General features: G+C 35.1%; 5 protein-coding genes, 1 non-coding gene and 1 pseudogene across 9 annotated transcripts; 4 read left to right on the top strand and 3 right to left on the bottom strand.

Moving 5' to 3' along the window:
- Positions 1–407: 407 nt before the first annotated feature.
- On the top strand, positions 408–3936 carry aagr-3 (Glucosidase II subunit alpha; the record flags this gene model as incomplete). Of its 3 annotated transcripts, NM_073107.8 has the most annotated exons (7): positions 410–543; positions 586–699; positions 748–999; positions 1047–1548; positions 1761–2965; positions 3030–3431; positions 3490–3936. In NM_073107.8, the coding sequence occupies 7 exons, from the start codon at positions 412–414 to the stop codon at positions 3613–3615; spliced, it is 2733 nt and encodes a 910-aa protein (NP_505508.1). The 3 variants fall into 3 exon arrangements, with proteins under 3 accessions (NP_505507.1, NP_505508.1, NP_001263844.1); NM_073106.2 differs by having other exon boundaries at positions 408–699; NM_001276915.3 differs by lacking the exons at positions 410–543; positions 586–699; positions 748–999 and having other exon boundaries at positions 1302–1548; positions 3490–3615.
- A 2005-nt stretch (positions 3937–5941) lies between these two features.
- On the top strand, positions 5942–10177 carry slcr-46.3 (Proton-coupled folate transporter). Its single transcript, NM_073105.7, has 9 exons — positions 5942–6076; positions 7645–7697; positions 7925–8153; positions 8197–8469; positions 8529–8682; positions 8730–8999; positions 9097–9339; positions 9387–9627; positions 9828–10177. Exons 1-9 carry the CDS (start codon positions 5960–5962, stop codon positions 10003–10005), a joined length of 1758 nt encoding a protein of 585 aa, NP_505506.2. The 5' UTR covers positions 5942–5959; the 3' UTR covers positions 10006–10177.
- Positions 10178–10195: 18 nt separating this feature from the next.
- F40F9.11 lies at positions 10196–11458 on the bottom strand (annotated as a pseudogene). Its single transcript has 5 exons — positions 11291–11458; positions 11074–11243; positions 10919–11029; positions 10729–10870; positions 10196–10603 (listed from the first exon to the last, which is right to left on the bottom strand). Coding segments are annotated over exons 1-5 (999 nt in total).
- Positions 11459–11868: 410 nt separating this feature from the next.
- str-188 (Seven TM Receptor) lies at positions 11869–13223 on the bottom strand (the record flags this gene model as incomplete). The annotated part of the gene is made up of 5 exons (NM_073103.1): positions 11869–12285; positions 12332–12473; positions 12521–12655; positions 12697–12866; positions 13056–13223. The coding sequence occupies 5 exons, from the start codon at positions 13221–13223 to the stop codon at positions 11869–11871; spliced, it is 1032 nt and encodes a 343-aa protein (NP_505504.1).
- A 315-nt stretch (positions 13224–13538) lies between these two features.
- On the bottom strand, positions 13539–14711 carry F40F9.3 (PDZ domain-containing protein). Its single transcript, NM_073102.6, has 5 exons — positions 14579–14711; positions 14305–14536; positions 14027–14202; positions 13727–13981; positions 13539–13679 (listed from the first exon to the last, which is right to left on the bottom strand). Exons 1-5 carry the CDS (start codon positions 14651–14653, stop codon positions 13590–13592), a joined length of 828 nt encoding a protein of 275 aa, NP_505503.1. The 5' UTR covers positions 14654–14711; the 3' UTR covers positions 13539–13589.
- On the top strand, positions 13738–13758 carry 21ur-14353. The gene has a single exon (NR_069218.1).
- Positions 14712–16287: 1576 nt separating the features above from the next.
- Positions 16288–18473, top strand: F40F9.10 (tRNA(Phe) (4-demethylwyosine(37)-C(7)) aminocarboxypropyltransferase). Its single transcript, NM_073101.5, has 5 exons — positions 16288–16426; positions 16475–16610; positions 17068–17755; positions 17851–18135; positions 18185–18473. Exons 1-5 carry the CDS (start codon positions 16343–16345, stop codon positions 18372–18374), a joined length of 1383 nt encoding a protein of 460 aa, NP_505502.2. The 5' UTR covers positions 16288–16342; the 3' UTR covers positions 18375–18473.
- The last annotated feature ends 1434 nt before the right edge of the window (positions 18474–19907 follow it).

Genomic DNA, 19907 nt, shown 5'->3' with positions numbered 1-19907 from the left:
TAACGCTGTTATCGGTTTTTTTTTCTCGATTTATTTTTAATTGAGTATTATTTTTACCTAAAAAAGAAAATCAAAAACTTTGGCATTCGAAAATAGAGAAAAGGAAAATAATTAAAAGTTTTACGAAAAACTACCGTAATTCAAAGGAACAAGCAATCCTCCCATTTTTGAGTCTCGAGGCGATTCAAAACATTTTTACGCGGATTTTAGAAATTGTTTGGGTAAATTTGCTAAATAATTACTTTCTATGTACATCTCTTTCCCCAACCACTAAATATAATTTATTTTGTTAAGATTATTGGTTTTCTTTCCTTGTCACATAATTATTTCATCAAGAACTGATTGAATTCATAAATAACTGAGACGTATTAGGCATTTTGAGAAAAAGTTTACAAACCTTCGATTCCAGTAATGACCGCCGGGAGCAGTTGGATCGTCCCAATCATTCTTCTGGCCACTCCGCTGGCCGTTCAGATGGTCAAACGAGACGATTTTAAAACTTGCGAGCAGAGTGCATTTTGCAAACAGCATAGAGCTATAACAGTGAGGCGTGGGTCTCAAAACCATCATAACTGGAGTCTTCAGGAGCCAACTGGCTATGAACTTCTTGCTGACTCCATCACACACCACGGCGCAGTTTGGACGGCCAATGTTCGCAATTCCCAGAACACACTCAAGATCAATGTTATAGGATTGGCAGTGAGTTTCCGAAAAATCCAACAAAACTAATGAATCCCCAAATTATAGGATTCAACAGTGCGTGTCCAGATTGATGAGCCTGAAAGTGCAATCCGAAAGCGTTATGTTCCGAATCCAGCATTGGTTTCTCTTCCAGAAGAACTAGAATTTTCTAGTGTCGAGAATGGAGATCAAGAGGCTAAGATTATTGGAGGAAATAAAAAATTGAAAGTTGTAGTCACCTATAAACCATTCCTCGTCAGCATTTTTAACGAATTTGATGAGCTCGTTGCTCAACTTAATAGGGATGGAAAACTCAAGGTTTTCGAAATAAAACCAGAATCGTACAATAAATCTCTCATTTTCAGGTAGAAGAGTTCCGCACAAAAGAAGAGGGCAAAGAGTATCCAGAAGGATTCTGGGAGGAACGATTCAAAGGATTCACTGATCACAAGCAACACGGCTCAAGCAGCGTCGGAGTCGACATTTCATTTGTCAATTTCAAAACTGCCTATGGTCTTCCAGAACACGCTGACGCGTTTGCTCTTCGCAATACAGTCGGAAACAGTGATCCTTACCGTCTTTACAATTTAGATGTTTTCGAGTATGAACTGAACAATCCAATGGCACTTTATGTTTCAATTCCATACATTTTGGCTCACCGTGCTAACAGATCGGTTGGAGCATTATGGTTCAACGCAGCGGAAACATGGGTTGACACTCAGTCATCTGTTACATCAAAGGGACTTTTTGGAAAAATGCTCGACAAAGTGACTGGATCCAGTGATAATGTTCCACATTTTGATGCTCACTTTATATCTGAATCCGGCCTTGTAGATGTTTTCTTTTTCGTTGGACCAACTGTGAAGGGTAAGTTTACTGCGTAGAATTTTACTAATTAATACTGAAAGAAACATAAAAGTTTTCAATTTCAAATTTAGTAATTATTTTAACAATTTGAGAAAATGTTTCGTTTTTTCGAGCGGTTTTCCCAAATTAATTTTTTTCAATTTGAAAATCAGTTTAGTCAAAATTTAAATACATTATGCTGTTGTTCGAATCTTAAACGATGTTATTTTCAGATGTCCAACGCCAGAATTCAAAGCTGACAGGCGTCACTCCACTTCCACCTCTCTTCTCTATCGGATATCATCAATGTCGCTGGAATTATAATGATGAACAAGACGTAGCTACTGTAAATCAAGGATTTGATGATCACGATATGCCCATGGATGTAATCTGGCTTGACATTGAGCACACCGACGGAAAGAAATATTTTACATGGGACAAGCATAAGTTCCCAACTCCAAATGATATGGTTGATAAAGTTGCTGCAAAAGGTAGAAAAATGGTTACTATTGTCGATCCTCACATCAAAAAAGATGATGGATATTATGTGTACAAGGATGCTAAAGACAAGGGATTGTTTGTCAAAAGAGTTGATGGATCTGATTTTGAAGGACATTGTTGGCCAGGATCCAGTGAATATCTTGACTTCTGGCATCCAGATACACGGTCATACTGGAAGGATCAATTCGCATTCGATAGATACACCGGATCGTCAAGCAATCTTCACATTTGGAACGATATGAATGAACCATCTGTGTTCAGTGGACCTGAAATAACAATGGACAAAGAATCAATTCACTATGGTGGAATCGAACATCGTGAAATTCACAACATGTATGGAATGATGTACACATCTGCTACTTTTGATGGCATGATTGCTAGAACAGGCGGAAAAGAACGTCCTTTCCTTTTGAGTCGTGCTGGATTCATCGGAACTCAACGAACCGCGGCAATCTGGACTGGAGACAACACTGCCGATTGGGGACATCTTGAAATCGCCGCCCCAATGACCCTCTCATTGAGTATTGCCGGAGTTCCATTTGTTGGAGCAGATGTCGGAGGATTCTTCGGAAATCCAGATGAACAATTGCTCTCCCGTTGGTATCAGACTGCAGCCTTCCAACCATTCTTCCGTGCTCATGCTCATATTGATACTCGCCGTCGTGAGCCGTGGCTTTTCTCGGAGCAAACTCAGCAGATCATTCGTGAAGCTTTAAGAACCCGTTATGCTCTTCTCCCGTACTGGTACACTCTTTTCCAGCAACATACTGAAAATGGAGTTCCACCAATGAGACCATTATTCTATGAATTCGAAAATGACGATTTATTGCTCGAAGAGCAGAAGCAATGGATGGTTGGAAGTGGAATCCTCGCAAGACCAGTTGTCGAAAAGGATACTTTCAATGTTCAAGTAAAACTTCCACGAGGAGAACACAAGGTTTGTATTGGAAAATTTATATAATTATCGAAATATTTTGACCAATCTAAACATCATTTTTCAGACGGAGAGATGGTTTGAATGGGTTTCTGGAAATGAAGTTCGTGGTGAATCAATCTACGTTGACGCTCCAATCACATTCACTCCTATTTATCAACGTGGAGGAACTATTATTCCAACCTGGCAACGAATCCGTAGATCCGCAACACTCATGAAAGACGATCCAATTACTTTGTTTGTTGCACTTGACTCAAATGAAAATTCCAACGGAGAAATTTACTTGGATGACGGAAATACTCATGATTATCAAAGCGGCCAGTTTGTGAAGGCTTCGTTCAAGTACACAACATTGTCTAAGAATTCTGCAATGCTAGAAGGAGAGCATCTCGATGGAAAGTACGCTGCCAAGAATTGGATTGAAAGAGTTGTTGTGCGCGGTGTGGAGAGCTCACCGAAAAAAGTTGAGGTAAATCCTTATTCATTTTTATTGATGCTCATGTCTACAAATATCTTTTGAATTCCAGATCACCCGTGTCTCCGATCCAGTTCAATCACTCGAATTCTCCTACGATCACGACTCGAAGGTTCTTGTCATTCGCAAACCCGAGGCTCTTCTTACGTCGAGCTTCAAAGTTCATATCGAATTTTAATCTTTCCACACTCTGTTCATCGTTTAAAAATTGGGTTCCTTTTCGGTATCATTTCATATGTATTTATCTGAACGTCAATTGTACTTTTTTCTCCAACAGTTGGGGTTTCTTTATTGCTTTACTATCCATCCCCATGTTCTTGTCCGTTTTTTTCTCTAGTTGTGTATTTCCCCACCCTCTTCCGGGATCTGAATGTTTTAGAACATCGCCATTTTTCTTGTGATTGTTTCAATGTTATAATGTTATTTTTCCCCTCCTACGAATTTGAGTTATTGTGATTTTTTTTCCAGTTTTAATTTAAAAAAATATTTTTTCGCATCGAATTCCAGCACCTGATGATAAAACACTGATAAGACATATGACAAGACACATTGGAAACTTCTAATTTTTCCTTATCAAAGTTATAGAAGTTAGCTTTTTTCTACATTCAAAAAAATTATTTTCAACGAATTTTGAGTGGTCATTTCGACTTCTGAACTCGGAACTCTTAATCGCATTTACCAGTTGTAACTTCAGTTTTGTGCCCTTCTTATCGAATGGTCATCAAACGATGATTTTGAAAATAATCAGAACTTTACTATTTCAATTCCTGAATATTTCAATATAAAGTTTGATTTGTATTACTATTAGTCTTCCTATTTGTAAGTGAATATTTTATGATTTTTCAATGAAAACTCTGTTAACCAATTACTGTAGATCCCCAGGTTCTTGTCCGTTTTTTTTCTCTAGTTGTGTATTTCCCCACCCTCTTCCGGGATCTGTAGACCAACTTTGTAGAAACTTCAAAAAGATTTTGTTTATATTTTGTAATTTATGATCTTTCCCCGTACTTCACAGGCACAAACAAACAAATCATAAATCATAAAAAACGCAAACAATTTCCCCAAATAAAAAGTCACGAACTCCCTTGAAATAGTATTTTATTTGTTGAATCGTTATCCCCAAGTTCAACTTTTTTGCAAAAATGTGTGTCTCGATACCACTAGAAACAGCAAAACATGTAAATAGCAAAAATTATTTTTTTCTATGATATTCACATCTTTTTCGACGACGATCTTTCGAAATTTATACTCGTAAAGTTGTAAGCACGTGTTGTTAACACATCTGTTTTTACGCTAAAAACTTTCAAACTCATTAAAACATCTAAAAATATGTTAGCATAAAATAGGGTTCTGATTTTTTTAAACTTTAAAATCATACTCAAATACTCAAAATTGAAAGATTCTTGTTTATTCTGGTCACTACCGGGATCGTAAGTATTTAATTCTCGTTTTTTGCAACTATTTGAAGAAAAGAAAGCAAAAAATTACAGTACCTACTTTTTCAAAAATGGAACTTCTCAATTTGTTTTAATTATGTATTGCACAATGAAAAATCTCGTAGGTTACTGTACCTTAATTTTAATTTTTAAATTCAATTCAAACCTTTCTCAAAAATTTCCTGCATTTTTTTTGGTTTTTGTTGAAATATTTCGTGTATGATTTCTTAACAAATTTCTTGTGCATATCTGTACTACACTGCCGTGGCCTTCGGCGTGACTCAACCATAGTTGTTAATTTCTTAAAGGTGGTGTCAGGCTGTCCCATCACGGTTTGATATACAAAAAATGCGGGAGTTTTTGCTCAGAAAAATGTGACGTCAGCGCACTCTTAACCATGCGAAATCAGTTGAGAAATCTAAAGCATCTCGAAAGCTACCTTTTCAAAATTGATTGAAAAAAAAAGAATAAGCTGTTTTTACTTTGATTCTACTCTAAACATACCATGTCAGCTCAAAATCGCATGTGCTACGTTCATTGCGTAAGAAGCTCACGAGTATTGCGTCTAGAGTCTCAAATGACCCTACCAGCAGCCCTTTGGACCTCTTTCTCTCTTTCTCTCTCCCTTCTTATGAGGTCTGTCACCCTTGACCACCCGTAAGCATATGTACTGCTGGCTATTTTATTCTCTTTCAATCTCTATTTCTCTTTTCTAATGGAGGTTCATTGTTACGGTCGCTCAGCTGTGTACTGCATTTTCTCTGTTTAGATTTTTTTCACACTGAGAAGTCAACAATAATAAACAACCTGTTCTTCAATTTCTTTCTTTTTCTCTAAATCTTTTATTCTTTCACACTATTTCTGTCAGTCACATTGACTGTTTATTTCACTGGATTCTCATAGTTTCTCTTTATATTTTTTATTCTTCAAAGACTATTTGCATGTTCAAACAGTAACATCTGCCCAGTTTGTTGATTTATTAATAAAATTTGTATCGTCCTCTGTCAATTATTTTATTCTGCTGGGTAGATCAGCATCATACCAATCCATAAGAAATAGTTGGTTTAGATATGACTCTTCACTAGAATGGATCATAATAACCACGTGCAGCCTGTTCGGAGGCGACTTGAATCTGAGAATGCAGAGCCACCACAATCAGAAATTTCAATGTCAGTGGTGACAGATGATACACGATTGTTTTCGGTGAGATTTCATGTATTATATTTGAAAACATTCTGAACAGGTAAGTGATGCTAACCTATAGGTTTTTTAGAAGGTCTATAGACTTTCTCAAAATATTGAAACGTTGAAAATTAAATTAATTTCTAGCTTCTTACAATTAGTAGAATTTTGCCAAGTTCTTACACAGAGATACCTGACATTTTACTGTACCTAAAAAATCTAACATAGACTCGCCGTTGTGGGCAATGTCCTGGGAAAACTCTGACAACTTATAAAAAACTTCTAGAACAAGTTACCCTAATGCTGGCTGGAAGATGTTCATTTTCTGGTTTCCTAAATTTCACGTAGAGCGTCAACACAATTAACTCATTGTAAAGTTCTTACACGAGGGTTTCACCAAGTTTAACTCTAGTTCAACCAAACCTTAAAAGTGCTATGCCGTCAAATTATTAGGTCAGTCAATAAGTTTTGTCGTCTTTTCTCAATTTAGATTATTTCTCAGATGTTGGGCTATCATTACTAACAGTCTTCTACATAACCACAAAAAAAATATCTAAGAAATAATAAAAATTGAGAAAAAACGACAAAACTTATTGACTGACCTAATAGTTTTGCTCCTTTACAAATATTTTTCTAGAAGTCATGCAAACTTTTTATAAATGTTTTTTTCTAGAAGATCCATATGTTTTTTTACGCACTCCTGTAACTATTCCACATCCACATTCCACAGTCCAGGCACCCAAAAATTGTAAACATAAAACATAGAGTCATATATATTGTTTCTAATTCTCTTCATCTGCTTATGTGCTTTTAAATAAAAATCATTTGCAACCGATTAAAGAAAGCAAAAATCATAAAATGGCAGGACACACCAGGTACAACAAATGCAATACAGTATTTTTTCTGTTTCTTTTTTAGGCCACAACCAACTCGTTTAGAAACAAAAGGGAACAGTTATTCTCTACAGAAAACATGCGAAAATAGACTAAAAACCATCTATTTCGGAGACTTTATTTGTCTTTCAAATTATTAGTTCAAACCAAATAAAAAATGGCTCATTGTGACTTTGAACGTGGACGACAATTGCAACGTGCTCTTTTTTATATTAACACTCCGCCCTCATTCGGCTCTCTCTTTCTGCGTCAGCTCTCTTTTTGAGTCTCTACTCGCACTGGGCGTCTCAATTTAAGAGCTCTCGTTTTGATTTTATTCCAAGCTTTTTGGAGATCGAAGAGACTTAATTTTGCTTGTTATGATACCATTAAGGGAACTTGATAAAGCTGGAAGAGAACTGAAAAAGGTAGTTTCGAGATTTTTAATTTGCATGACAAAAGTTTGAAAACGCCTTCTCGTATTTTTTTGTACACTTTTCTATGAAATAGTTGTGGAAGCTGAAATTAAATTGTATGTTTTGAAATTGGCAAACGTTTTCAAATGTGTTAACAACATTCTTAAAAACGTTGTAACTGATGTTTCATTATCATTTTTCAAAATTGTTTGATGGTAGCGTCTATAAAAAGTTATGTCCTTTTACGGTTTCATAGGATTAACACAATAAAGAAGAAACCGGAAATGATTTTTGATTTCAGGTTAGGAGAAGATCAACTTTCCATGCACTCAATGAGACCAAAGGAGTTTGGTGGTAAGTCTATTAATATGTATTCAAACTTTTGTATGCAGTTAAACATAAATTAAATGATCAAAAAAATTTTTCACAACGGATGCATAGAATTTTGAAAGCGAAACTGCATCTTTATAGATTTTTGGAATAACTTTTTTTCGCAAATAAATTGTTGGAACTACCCAAAGTAAAGTCTGAAAAAACTTATTTTAAAAAATGAACCTAGTCAAATTCAACTTTTATTACAGTTGTCCGGTGAATGTGGAGCCTATTCTATTTCTTGTGATGTGCGGTTTTGGCCTCATGACTACAAATAACTCACTTTTCACCTATTGGGCAAGATGTGTTCAAATTGCACAGACACATCGTGAACTGGCAGACAATGCCACGTACACATGTGCTTCTATTGCCAGTTCTAATGGAACGTTGCAAGATGATGTGGAAAAAGATATTGCAAATACAAAAATATACTTGCAGGTGGGCATTCAGTATTTTATACTGATAAATTATAAGAATTTAGATAATGGGTACAATACCGACGTTGATAGTTTCACCATTAATTGGAAATTGGTCAGATAGAAATGGAAGAAAATCACCACTTTTGTTCTCTCTTTTCGGACTTTTCATTAACAATTTCATACTTCTATGTGCCACACTAACATATGAAACTGTGAATGTATACTATTGGTTTTTCATTTCCGAGTTTATGCTGGGAATGTTTGGCGGTGGCGCTGCAACTTTCTCAACTTCATTGGCTATTGTCACTGATGATTGTCGGCATAAGTTGAAACCGGTAAGATATTTTAATTTCGAATAATAAATAAGTTTCTGAAAAGAAAAATATGCTTGCAGGGTTCGTCAACAGTTCCATTCCGTGTTGGTCTTGCTTCTTTTGTGCAATCAATCGGGATGCTAAATGGAACATTAATAGTTTCACTATTAGCAGTTCCTGCTATCATTTCAGTAGAACGTCATGCGCTAAGTTATGTGGAATGTGCATTCATTCGTAAGTGTCCAATGCTTTGTTAAAGTTTTTTGTTGAATATATTTTAGAAACTGCACTTTCTCTGATCTCATTGATTTATGCAATATTCTTTGTAAGGGAAACCCATTTCCCAAAGAAAGAAGATTTTAGTTACAATCAATTGAATGAAGCAGAAGAAGTTGAAGCCGAGGAGCTTCCACCGAAAATCATTGGAATGAGAAGATTCACTTCCTACCTTGAAAATGTATTTGGAGTTTTGACAGTAAGAAGACCAGGATGGACAAGATTATGCCTCTGTGTATCATTGGCTTTCGTGTTCATTGAATTCCTTTCTTTTGGTAAGTTAATTTATTAATTTGGATATTCATAAAAATATCAGTAAACGGATGATGTCTTCGTGAAATTTTTAAATATTAAATTTTGATTATTATTCAGACCCAGCACTTCTTCTCCTTCTGGTCAAACGTCTTCCATTCGCCTGGAATGACAAATTGTTCAGTTATTTTTCTTTAACACGACAACTTGTTAACTGTTTCGGAATGATTCTATGTCCAATTCTTCTAACTTTCTCTCATTGGCTTGGCAAGGATTCTCTTTTGATTATTGCAGCTCTCGCATGCTCAGCAGCCACATCATTCCTTACAGCATTTGCTACACGAACTGAACATATCTTCTATAGTAAGATTCAATCAATTTCAAACTAATTCTATTGATATCACTTTCAGCATGCATTTTTGGCATAGTAATGGGTGGTATGCAGCCTGCGTATCGTTCATTTTTGCCAAGAATGGTTGCCAAAGAAGAGACGGCTCGATTACTGACTGTTGTCTCAATTATTATTTCATTCTCACCAATTTTGTCATCACTGATATTCAACAACATTTTCAACATGACACTTACTTGGTGGCCGGGATTTGCGTTTTTCGTGTCAGGATGCTTCCAGATTACTGTTTTTATAGGGCAATTGTGAGTGTTTGAATTCAATTTTTGTTTTAAGCATTACCGTTCAGTCGAATGGAATATTATAGGCTTTAGCAGAGTTATCTTGAGTTTCTAATGTGAGCTGTATTTATTGAAACACATTTTTGTAGAAAAATAATTTTTCTCGATGTTTGTAATGTTCCTCAAAAAGATTTTGCAAATGTTAGATAATTGTATTTTTAAAGAGTGATCCATATGCTAATGCGTCCACAATGGAAACTTGATAAACAGCTCCGTACTCGACGTGAAGAAGAAACTGACTCCCGAGATGAACCTGAATTTCGTCCAATCGGAGATTTCGAACAACGAAGTATTTCAAATACGGCGGTAGATTCAGACAGCGGATCTCGACGTGAAGTGTGATCATGTCTTCGGGGAAATAATTGTTTTCATACTCTTTGTTTGTAATTTATGTGAACTTTTTTGTTATTTAGAAGCTGCTTCCACTTGTCTTTTACTCTGTGTTGTCATGAACGGGTGTTCTTTTTCTTAATATCTACATTAAACGATTTGTGCAATAAAATAATATTTACTTAAAACGTTTATTTTCTCTTCACAAAGTTGTTGTATGAATATTCAAACTATTAATGGAAACAACACCGTGCGGGTTTTGAGAATTTGCTTGTCTTCCGCAGAACATCCAACGGAACATATTCAACACAGCTTCGCGATAGTTTTTGATGATAACAAAGTTTGGAAGTGGATCAACAGCTGGATAAATTATAATTGTATGGAATGCAATCGTTGTGGTAAAATCAGTATCAAGAGTAAGCATTGGACCGAGGAAGAAAATGGTGATGGGAAAGTGCATTAGAACTAAAGGGATAAGAGTTTGGAAGCATAATGCATAGAACAGTTGCTTTTGAAGATTATTTGGGGCATTTGAAACAATTGATAACGTATCCGAAAGACGCCGATAGCACAATGTTCCGAAACCGAACACACATGCCAAAGAGCTGCTCTGCAATTATTGAACAATCAAAAAGTTTTTAGAAAATTTGGCTAATTCAAATCTAAATGTTCTCTTTTTCCTGTGCTTAATCCAGAACACTAAACACTGTTCTGTAAATTTTAACAAATTCTCACCACCATAAATGAAGTTTGACAAAGTCCAATCCAAGCATTTTTGTTCAATGACATTCTTCCTTCCTCGTCGTAATTATAAAATTTTGCACCAAAATAAGTAATTCTTTCAAATGGTTGCCCAACTGTTCTCATGATCAAGTCTCTTTAATAGTTTTCAATCAGAAAAAAAAAACAAATTGATAGTACTGACCTCATATATTCATCCATATCGGGATTTTTCCACCACCAGATACCATACATCAGGGGAAACAAGAATAAAAGGCTGAATTTCCAACCGGTTGTGAACTTTTTTCCGAATTTTCTGAAATATTCAGAATAGAAGAATCTGAAGACATATTAGCTTACATTTCAATTGATCCGAATCTATACAAAAAATGTGAAGCAAAAATTGCCATTGATGCTCCAAAAATTGCACAGTAAATCATCAGCATCTATCCAGAATGATATGGTTGAAGAACTGAATCTGGATAATCAACACGAAAAGCAATAAATGCACATCCAGCCGAATGAGCAATCTAAATCCTAAAAAATATAGCAACGACAGTTACTTTTGAAAACTCACGATTTCTGATGGAAGATCAAATGCACCCCAAAATATTTCGAAAACAGCGGTAAATGTCATTAACCATCTGTATTTTCCTGTCTGTGGAGGGGATCTGGTCCATATTAAAACTATCAAAGTTGAATTTAGGATCGCAGAAATTATAGTACAAATCAGTTGAACTATCATTGAATTCAGTGAATCAGTTGAATTATCAGGTATGGAGAAAATAATAGACGTAAAACTCATACAGGAAGTATGAAGAAATTTGAAAAGGGGCGTATTTCATTAACGTCTAGCTGGCCCTCTAGAGATTGTGAACTAGACAATACTTCAATATCTCGAAAACGTGCCCACCTAATCAAAATAAATATATAGTGATTTAAAAGAAATCTCAGGGGCTGAAACATGTAGTTAGTACTGAATAACAAGATATAAGTTCTTGTATACTACATACATCAATTCTTAATCTACTATTCGAACCTCTAAGTTCTACTTGTGAACAATTAATTTTACTCATTAGAATAAGAACAATTTCCAAATCTATTCATATTTACAACAGCAGACAAGTAAAACACATTATTAATTGAATGTAAAACTCAAAATATAGCAGGTGTGTGGCCAACGTTTGATTCATTTCGAACGCTATTCATTGTAAATGTTACAACCATTGTATTCTTGGAAGCTACATTGATTTTCCGAAAAAATTTCAGAATTGCTTCTCGATAACTTTTAATTACGAAAAAACTTGGCAGTGGGTCGACAGCCGGGTATAAGGTTATTGTAGATGCTACGAAGACACTAGCAAAATCCAAATCCATGTCGAGCATGGGACAAAGATAATAAATTGTAATTGGAATGTGCATGAGAACAAATGGAATAAGAGTTTGAAGAACAAGTGAATAGAAAAGTTGCTTTTGGAGATTGTTGACAGCCATCGAGACCATTGAAATCTGATTTGAAAGACGTAAATAGCACATGAATCCAAATCCAAATACACATCCCATGGAAGATCCCTAAAAATTTTTTTTTTTAATTGATCTTCCTATAATTTTAACGGACCACCATGAAAAACATTTGACAAACTCCAATCCAAGCGGTTATATTGAAATGTTTTGTTCCATTCACCGAATCAATATAAAATCGTGTTCCAACATAGCTAATATTCTCAATGTCTTGTCCGACTGTAGTCATAATCAATTCCCTAAAAACAAAAACATTCATGTGATGTACTTTATACTTCTAGTTTACCTGGTATACTCCCTCAAATCTTCATTGGGCCAAAAGCAGAATCGTACAGTTGCCGCCCACCAGATGGCATACACTACAGGGAATATCAGAATAATACCGAGTTTCCAATCAGAAGTGAACTTTTTGCCAAACGAGCTGAAAATGATCCGTTAACAACAATTTTAAAAAATCATTACATTTCAATTGATCCGTAACGATAGACAAAGTGAGATGCAAATAGAGCCATCGATGCACCGAATATTGCAGTGTATATCAGAACCACCCATGAAGACAGCTCGGAATTTAGAATCGAGTCGGGATGGTTTATACGGAAGACAATGAATGCACTACCAACGGAGTGAGCTATCTTAAAACCGATTAAACTAATGTGGCACTTGATAAACATTACAAAAATCTGATTATTGATTGCATTTAAAAGTTTTTGAAATTTTTGAAAATATTGAAAAGTTAAAAAATTGGAGAGAATACATTTGAAAAACTTGCGGTTTTCTTGTTAGTAAAACATTGGAAAATTGTTGATGTAATTTAAACTCACAATTTCTGCAGGCAAATCGTATATTCCCCAAAATATTTCAAAGCATGCAGTGTACATCATGAGCCATCGATATTTTCCTGTTTGCGCGGGTGACTTGTTCCAGATCAGACATATGAGAATTGAATTGAGAAACAAAGAAATAACGGTGCAAGTCAGTTGGTAAACCATTGTTTCCAGAAATAAACGTCCGAACTGAATTGGGGTACAGACAGATCCAAAATATATATTAGCATAGTTTGACTAGACAATGTCCTTTGAGAATCATTGTCTTTCCAGTAATAAAAACGATTTTTGTGATCACGAGAACGGATGCTTCTGATTTTAAAACTTACTTCCTGGTTAACTTGAAGGAAATAATACAAGTGATCAAAAACTAATTAAACATTTGAATCAAATTTTTCAAACTTATATAAAACCTTTAGAATGGCTTTATCATAATTTCAGAACATATTTCCAAATACTAAAGACTTAAAAGCAAACACATGTCATTGAACCATTTATTCATTCTAAAGTAAGGCATTGAAGTTCAATATATTATTTTCCTTCCGGTTTTGGTTCAGGTGCCGCTGGTTTCGGTGGAGTCTTAGGATCAAGTCTTCTCGGTGGCTCTTTGGGTTCCACTTTCTGAAAAAAAAAACTCTTTCAAAATGTGCTTAAAAATTTCAGAATACCTTGAGCTTGTTTCGATTCTCCTCGTTATCCATACGAATCATGACAGATTTGTGACCATCTTCCAAAATACACGCCTTTCTCTCTCCTTTGCCTTCTTTATTTTTCGTCATTGCACTGGGAACTGGATTTGGAGCAGCCGCACTTTCACAAGATGGAGATTTACGAAGGAAATTGTGAGCTTCAAGCTTACGCATGATACTCTTCACATCAGGTGGGGCCATGACAGATTGAGTGTGCTCTTCATTCATCTCGTTCTGAATATATTTAAATAAATTATCCAAATGTTCTTAAAACCTAACAGTAGCATCCTTCAATGCACTCTCAGTGATTCCTCGTTCAATCAACAACGTGCAAACTTTCTTCTCTTTCAATGCTTTGACAAGAAGTCCTTTGCATTTTGCATTGTCATACACTGGTTCCCCATCAACATCAATGATACGATCAGCCACGTTGAATATTCCACTGACAAGTGAATCTGCAATCAAACTATTGTTCTCTTTTTTTTTGTTTTTAAGTAGCTGTTTCTCCTTCTTCACTTCTTGTCTCAAGTTATTTATTTTAATACTACATAACTTACTCTCTTCAACTTTAATCACATAGATACTCTTGTTGAAGACGTTCTTGATTCCCAATCCAAACTTCGTTCCAGGCTTGTAGTTGATTGTAACAATTGAATACTCGTATCCGGTCTTTCTTTCTTTAATATGTTTCTCTCTTTCTGGCGGAATCGGCACTGAGCCCATAGCGGATTTCTCTTGTTCCTGAGCTTTTTCGGCTGAAACTTTCTCAGGAGCTCTCTCGGCGGATGTCTAAATGCATTTTTACAAAATGTTTCGATCTGGACAACTTACGGTTTTCGGAGCTGGAGGTGGAACTTCTACTTTTGCCTCCTCGTCAGCATTGTTTTGCGGTGCACCTTTTTCCATTTTTTCTAGCGAATTGAGAAATAAATTGTTTAGCAACAACTTTACGTTGAATTACAATAATTGGAAAATTCGTTGCAAAAAATAATATGTGGAAACGTGAACTTATGAATATTTGATAAAATCGTGCCAAATTTAAATTCCATGAAGATTTTTTTCAATGAGTTGTTCTGGAAAGTTACGGAAATTCCGTAATGTAGTGCGTCTACTGTACTTTAGTAGTTTTTCAAAATGAGGACACTTTTAAATTTTCCACAATTCTAGAATGGCGTTAAGAACTTGTACGGCCAATATTTTTTACAAATTGGACAAATTTGACATAATACCAAAAACCCTGCACACCGTGTTATATTTTTTCGCTGATAGCACTCATAAAACCAATTAAACTGATGAAAGAAGTTGTAACACTGTTCGTGCTAACTCATTACTCTATTCTCGGATTTTAAAATAATGTTTTAGAATTTCGATTATCATATTCTTAGGAATTGAAGTTTGTTCCATTGTGAAACTATTGGCAATAACTTCGTGTTTGAGAATATCGTTAAAACACCAATAAAGACGCCAGCAATGTATTTAAACACAACTGGTAATATTTATCTGCTTCCAAATTCAAATTTTTTAATATATTTTTAAATATCCATCAAGTGTTTTTGCCCACTGATAACGAGTGCGCTTTATCTAATAGACTGTGGTCACTCGAAGAGACGCAGATGAATCCTAAGGTCCATCCCTTCGGCAACAAAATGAGACACTTGGAAATAGTTGTCTGTGATCTCCTCGATTTCTATTCTTTCTATTGTTTGCCACATCCCGACGGGGAGGAGATTGAGCTCCCGGGAGAAGTTGACGAAAGATGTCTCACTACCTCCCACAAGAAAGAGGGAGAGAACCATGTTTTTTCTTCACGCTAAGCTTTTCGCGCCTCAAAAAAAACGATGTTATAGAGAACACCATGATGGGGATTCGGTTTCACTGTTTTGTTCTGATCCGTTCCTTTCTATCCAAAAAATGTTCCGGATACTTCTTGAATCTCAGATTTCTCCTCATTGTATTTTTAGGATTAGTGTTCTTTTGTTGAAGTTTTGTCAGTTTCCATAGTTGTTTTATAATCTGGCTATAAAAGCTCCTTTTTTTCCATAAAATCGAAAACGGCGTATGGTAAACCATAACATTTTGAACATTCTGTAAATGTCAACTTTAAAAATGAAATTGGTATAAAATACTCAAAATCGTCCAAAATCCTGAAACATTACAAAAGTGGGAAATAATTTTTAAAAATCCACAGAAAACGGAATTTCCGCCCATTTTGAAACCATTCAACGAAAATGGGCTGAATGAACATCACTGATTCATTCACATGTAGGGTCTGCTGATTGATCTTAGAGTTTTTCAGGAGTAGATTGAATCAGAGAAGTTAGCTTAATTTCTTTGTTTTCTCATGATATTTTAGAATTTTAGACAACTTCGTTTCTTGAAGAAAGACTGCTTCACAGTATTTCATATTAAAATCGTGTATCTCTTTATTGTCTTGAATATTGTTTTAAGATTGTCTTGCGCTTTCACTATATGTCTATCGCCACTTACGTATTTTTTCTCCTCGACCCATCACAATATATCATTCATTTATCTTCACACAGATCAATTCTATTATTACCCACCAATCAGCCGGACTTCGTTCTTCTTTTAACCTCAATGGAGAGAACGTCCAGTTTACGACGGAAGACGAGTGATGGTGTCCTGGCAAAAGCATCAAACTTCGGCCAGATGCTCGAAGATGTAAGATTGTAGTAGCATGTGATGTGGATTTAAATTCTCAGTTTTAAGGTCAGAAAGTTAGCATTGAGCAAGTCGTTGTGGGACGATGAAATGCAGAGAGATTTGCCAAAGAAATGGGAAAAGCATGGAGATATGATTGTTTTTCCACAGAATACATTTACCCATATCAATTGGAGATATATTGGTAAGTAAGAAATTTAAAATTTGAATATGAGATTTAAAAGTTTGTCAGATTTGGTTCACAAGCTGCCAAATCTTGAGCAAAACCTAGGCAAGACTTTTTTTAGACCACCTTTAACCATAAGTTTGATAAGTTCTCCTGTCCAAGGTTAAAATAAACAGTTTTGGTAAAATATTGGTTGAATCAAATTTTAACTGGACCCAAACAAATATTTTTAAAATTTTCTCTGATGATGAAGAAAAAACAATTTAATATTTGTTATCTCACGAAAAAGGAAGAGCTACATTTTTGCTTATCATCTAACTTTTCCAAGTCACTGAGTTTTACAACTTTTTCATAGTTTTAAAATGAGTTTCAATATCAGTTCCGTCAACAATTTTATGAAAGTACTAAAATATGTGTACTCTTTGTATACGTGTTTTATCTAATGAGTCATGATTTCATAGTCTCCAAATTGCAGGTCGTGAACTGTGGGCAGTTGTTGCACAATCTCTTAATGTTGCTCGTGTTGGCCGAAAAAGGCTGATTGATGAGGAACGTACTCCTCATGTTGATCTTCTTCTTGGTGCAGATGCATGGGTTGATTACGTGGATGAACGTGGAATCAAGTTTTGCTACGATGCCACAAAGCGAGTATTTGAAAACTCGAAAAAAGCAGAAATGAAACGAATCTCAAAATGGTCTTGCCAAGGACAGACAATTGTGGATATGTATGCCAGTCTCGGTTATTACACTCTCACATTTCTTGTATCGTGTGAAGCTAAACAAGTTGTAGCAATTGATTGGAATGATGAGATTCTTGAAAGTTTAATCAGAAGTGCACAAGTTAACAATGTTGATGATCGTCTTCTTGTGATACATGGTGATTGTCGTCGAGTGTGCCCTGATCAAACGGCGGATCGAGTATATTTGGGACTTTTACCGTCTTGTCGAGCACATTGGTTGGCAGCCTGTAAAGCATTGAAGCCAGAAGGAGGAATTGTTCATATTAATGAAATTCTTGATATGACAGAAAAGAAAAAGACTCCTCAAAAAACAGAAAAAGTTGAAAAGAAGGTAGTAGCCGAGAAAAAGAAGAAACCAGCTGACGGAAAAGAAAAAACAGATAAAGATGCTGCACCGAAGAAAAAGAAGGTTCTTCGTCAAAAGTGAGTTCAAAAATTTCTGTTGATGATGGAGGAAAATATATATGAAATTTAACAATTCAAAAGTATTCTCTATAGACTGTAAGTCATTGTTTTAGAACCCTTCCTGTGTTATCTGCAGTTCATGAGGACTCCAAGCCAGAAGTTGAATCAACTTCCATTCCAACCGCTCCGGAATCGGATGAGCCATCGGAAAATAATTCAGAGACTAATGGAACAGAAGGTGGACAAAAGAAGAAAAAGTTTAGCCGCTCAGCATCAATTGTAGAAGAAATGGAAAACCGTGTGCTGCCAGAAGTTAAAATATGGAAAGAGTATGAGAATGAGGGATGGGCCAGATTGACAGATAGACATAGGGAATTCGCAAAGGACTGTGCAGATAGGTAGGGAAAAGTTGAAATCAACATATTTACTTAGAATACAAAATTTCAGCTGTACTCGTTTCCTAAACAACATTCATTTGTCTGATCTCATGTATTCAGTGACGGTTGTCAATATGATAAGATATGGTGAAGTATCGAAAGGAAAGGAACATATTGTACTGGAGTTGTTGTGCTGTCAACAAGATGCATCAGCAGAACATTTGATTTCTAAATTCACTTCTGAAAATTTGAAGTCTTGAAAATTGTTTTGTTTTCTCTTGTTTTGTTGAACCTACTACCAAGGGTTGTGATCTAAATATTAACCGGACCAATGATACCAATGAAAATTGTTTGATTAGATAATTGAGTCAGAACCATTTCGCAACACCACTACACAGAAACTAATCTCGTTTCGTCATCACAAGTCATATTCAAATAAGTTGGTGCACGGTACATCGCTGTGAGTCATGTGGGGCGTCTTATCAGTACATTCAAACTGCATATAGAACCTATTTCTTCTATTACTTCATTGTATAATCAACGATTTCATTATTTATCCTTTTAAACGGTAAACCACGTTTTGGTGTCTTTCAAAGGTAAAATTCAATATTGCTTTAAACACTTTTGGAATATTGATTTGAAATTTTAATGTACTTGAATTTCATCTTTTAATCGTTGAACTGTTGAATGTGCAAACCTTTTGAGTATCGGATCAGAAGATTACACGTCAGTAGAACATGCGCGCGATTCCTATGGTCTTTCACCGTAAGCAAACCAGCTTTACTTCGACAGTTCATATCTCGAATTGTTTTGGCTTTATCAAAAATTGTTTAACTATAAAAATATGGAATAATAATTGGGACGTATTTTTACTGTTAAATATATTTTTAGTAAGGGCACCGTAAGATAAGAGCTGTCAAAGAAGAGTTAAGGGAATGCAAGACTTTCAGGTAACTCACTTTGTTGAACTTATTCCTAAGTTATTGCTTTTTATAAGAGGATTTCAAAAGATTTATTAAATTTGCTTTAAGCAACTTTAAAAGTTAAAAAAAAATTGATGAATGTTATTTTCCAGTGCTAATATACCAACGTAATTTCAAATTTAGGTATTCTAGAAAGCATGTAGCAACTGAAAAATTCATCAAACCCAGTTCATGACTCACATTAACATACATGAAAAAAGGCGGTCACTGCGTATTCTATTTCATTTTTCCATTTTCAATCGTGTGACTATGCCCGGTGTAGTTATTCAGAAGAGAAACATCAACGAGCCTTTTGTCAACAACTCCATGTTTTTGCATTACTTTTCTCTCTTCTCTTTTTTTCATTCTCTTTTGGTTTTTTCTAGATATATTATGAAATCATTGCTAACTTTAACAACTGTTTTCAAGGTTAAAAAATTAATTGTTCTGAAGGAAAATTACAACTTGAATACCTTCTGAAAGCTTAATCTATATTTAAGTATGTTTTAGTAACTTAAATTTCAAGATATTTAAGCATGCACTAATTTCAAACTTTTTTATATGATAAAAAATGTGGGAATTATTTTCTAACTCTCTATCATCAATCAAATATTTGTGCTCCGCGGAGCTCACAGTTTCTCAATACTTTTTTCCATTTTTCCCAGGGTCAATGATGTTTACCTTAATTTTGAACTGAATTTATCATACATTATCATGATCAATGATAAATTTTTAGTTTAATAACTGCTTCAGAACAATTTTCACATGAACTCAGATAATACCCTATCAAGTAACATACTTCAGTAAGTACCTATATTCAGGAATGCTCTC

Source organism: Caenorhabditis elegans, chromosome V (genome assembly GCF_000002985.6).
Source record: "Caenorhabditis elegans chromosome V".
NCBI classification, from domain to species: domain Eukaryota; kingdom Metazoa; phylum Nematoda; class Chromadorea; order Rhabditida; family Rhabditidae; genus Caenorhabditis; species Caenorhabditis elegans.
This window is presented reverse-complemented; position numbering and strand designations above follow the sequence as displayed.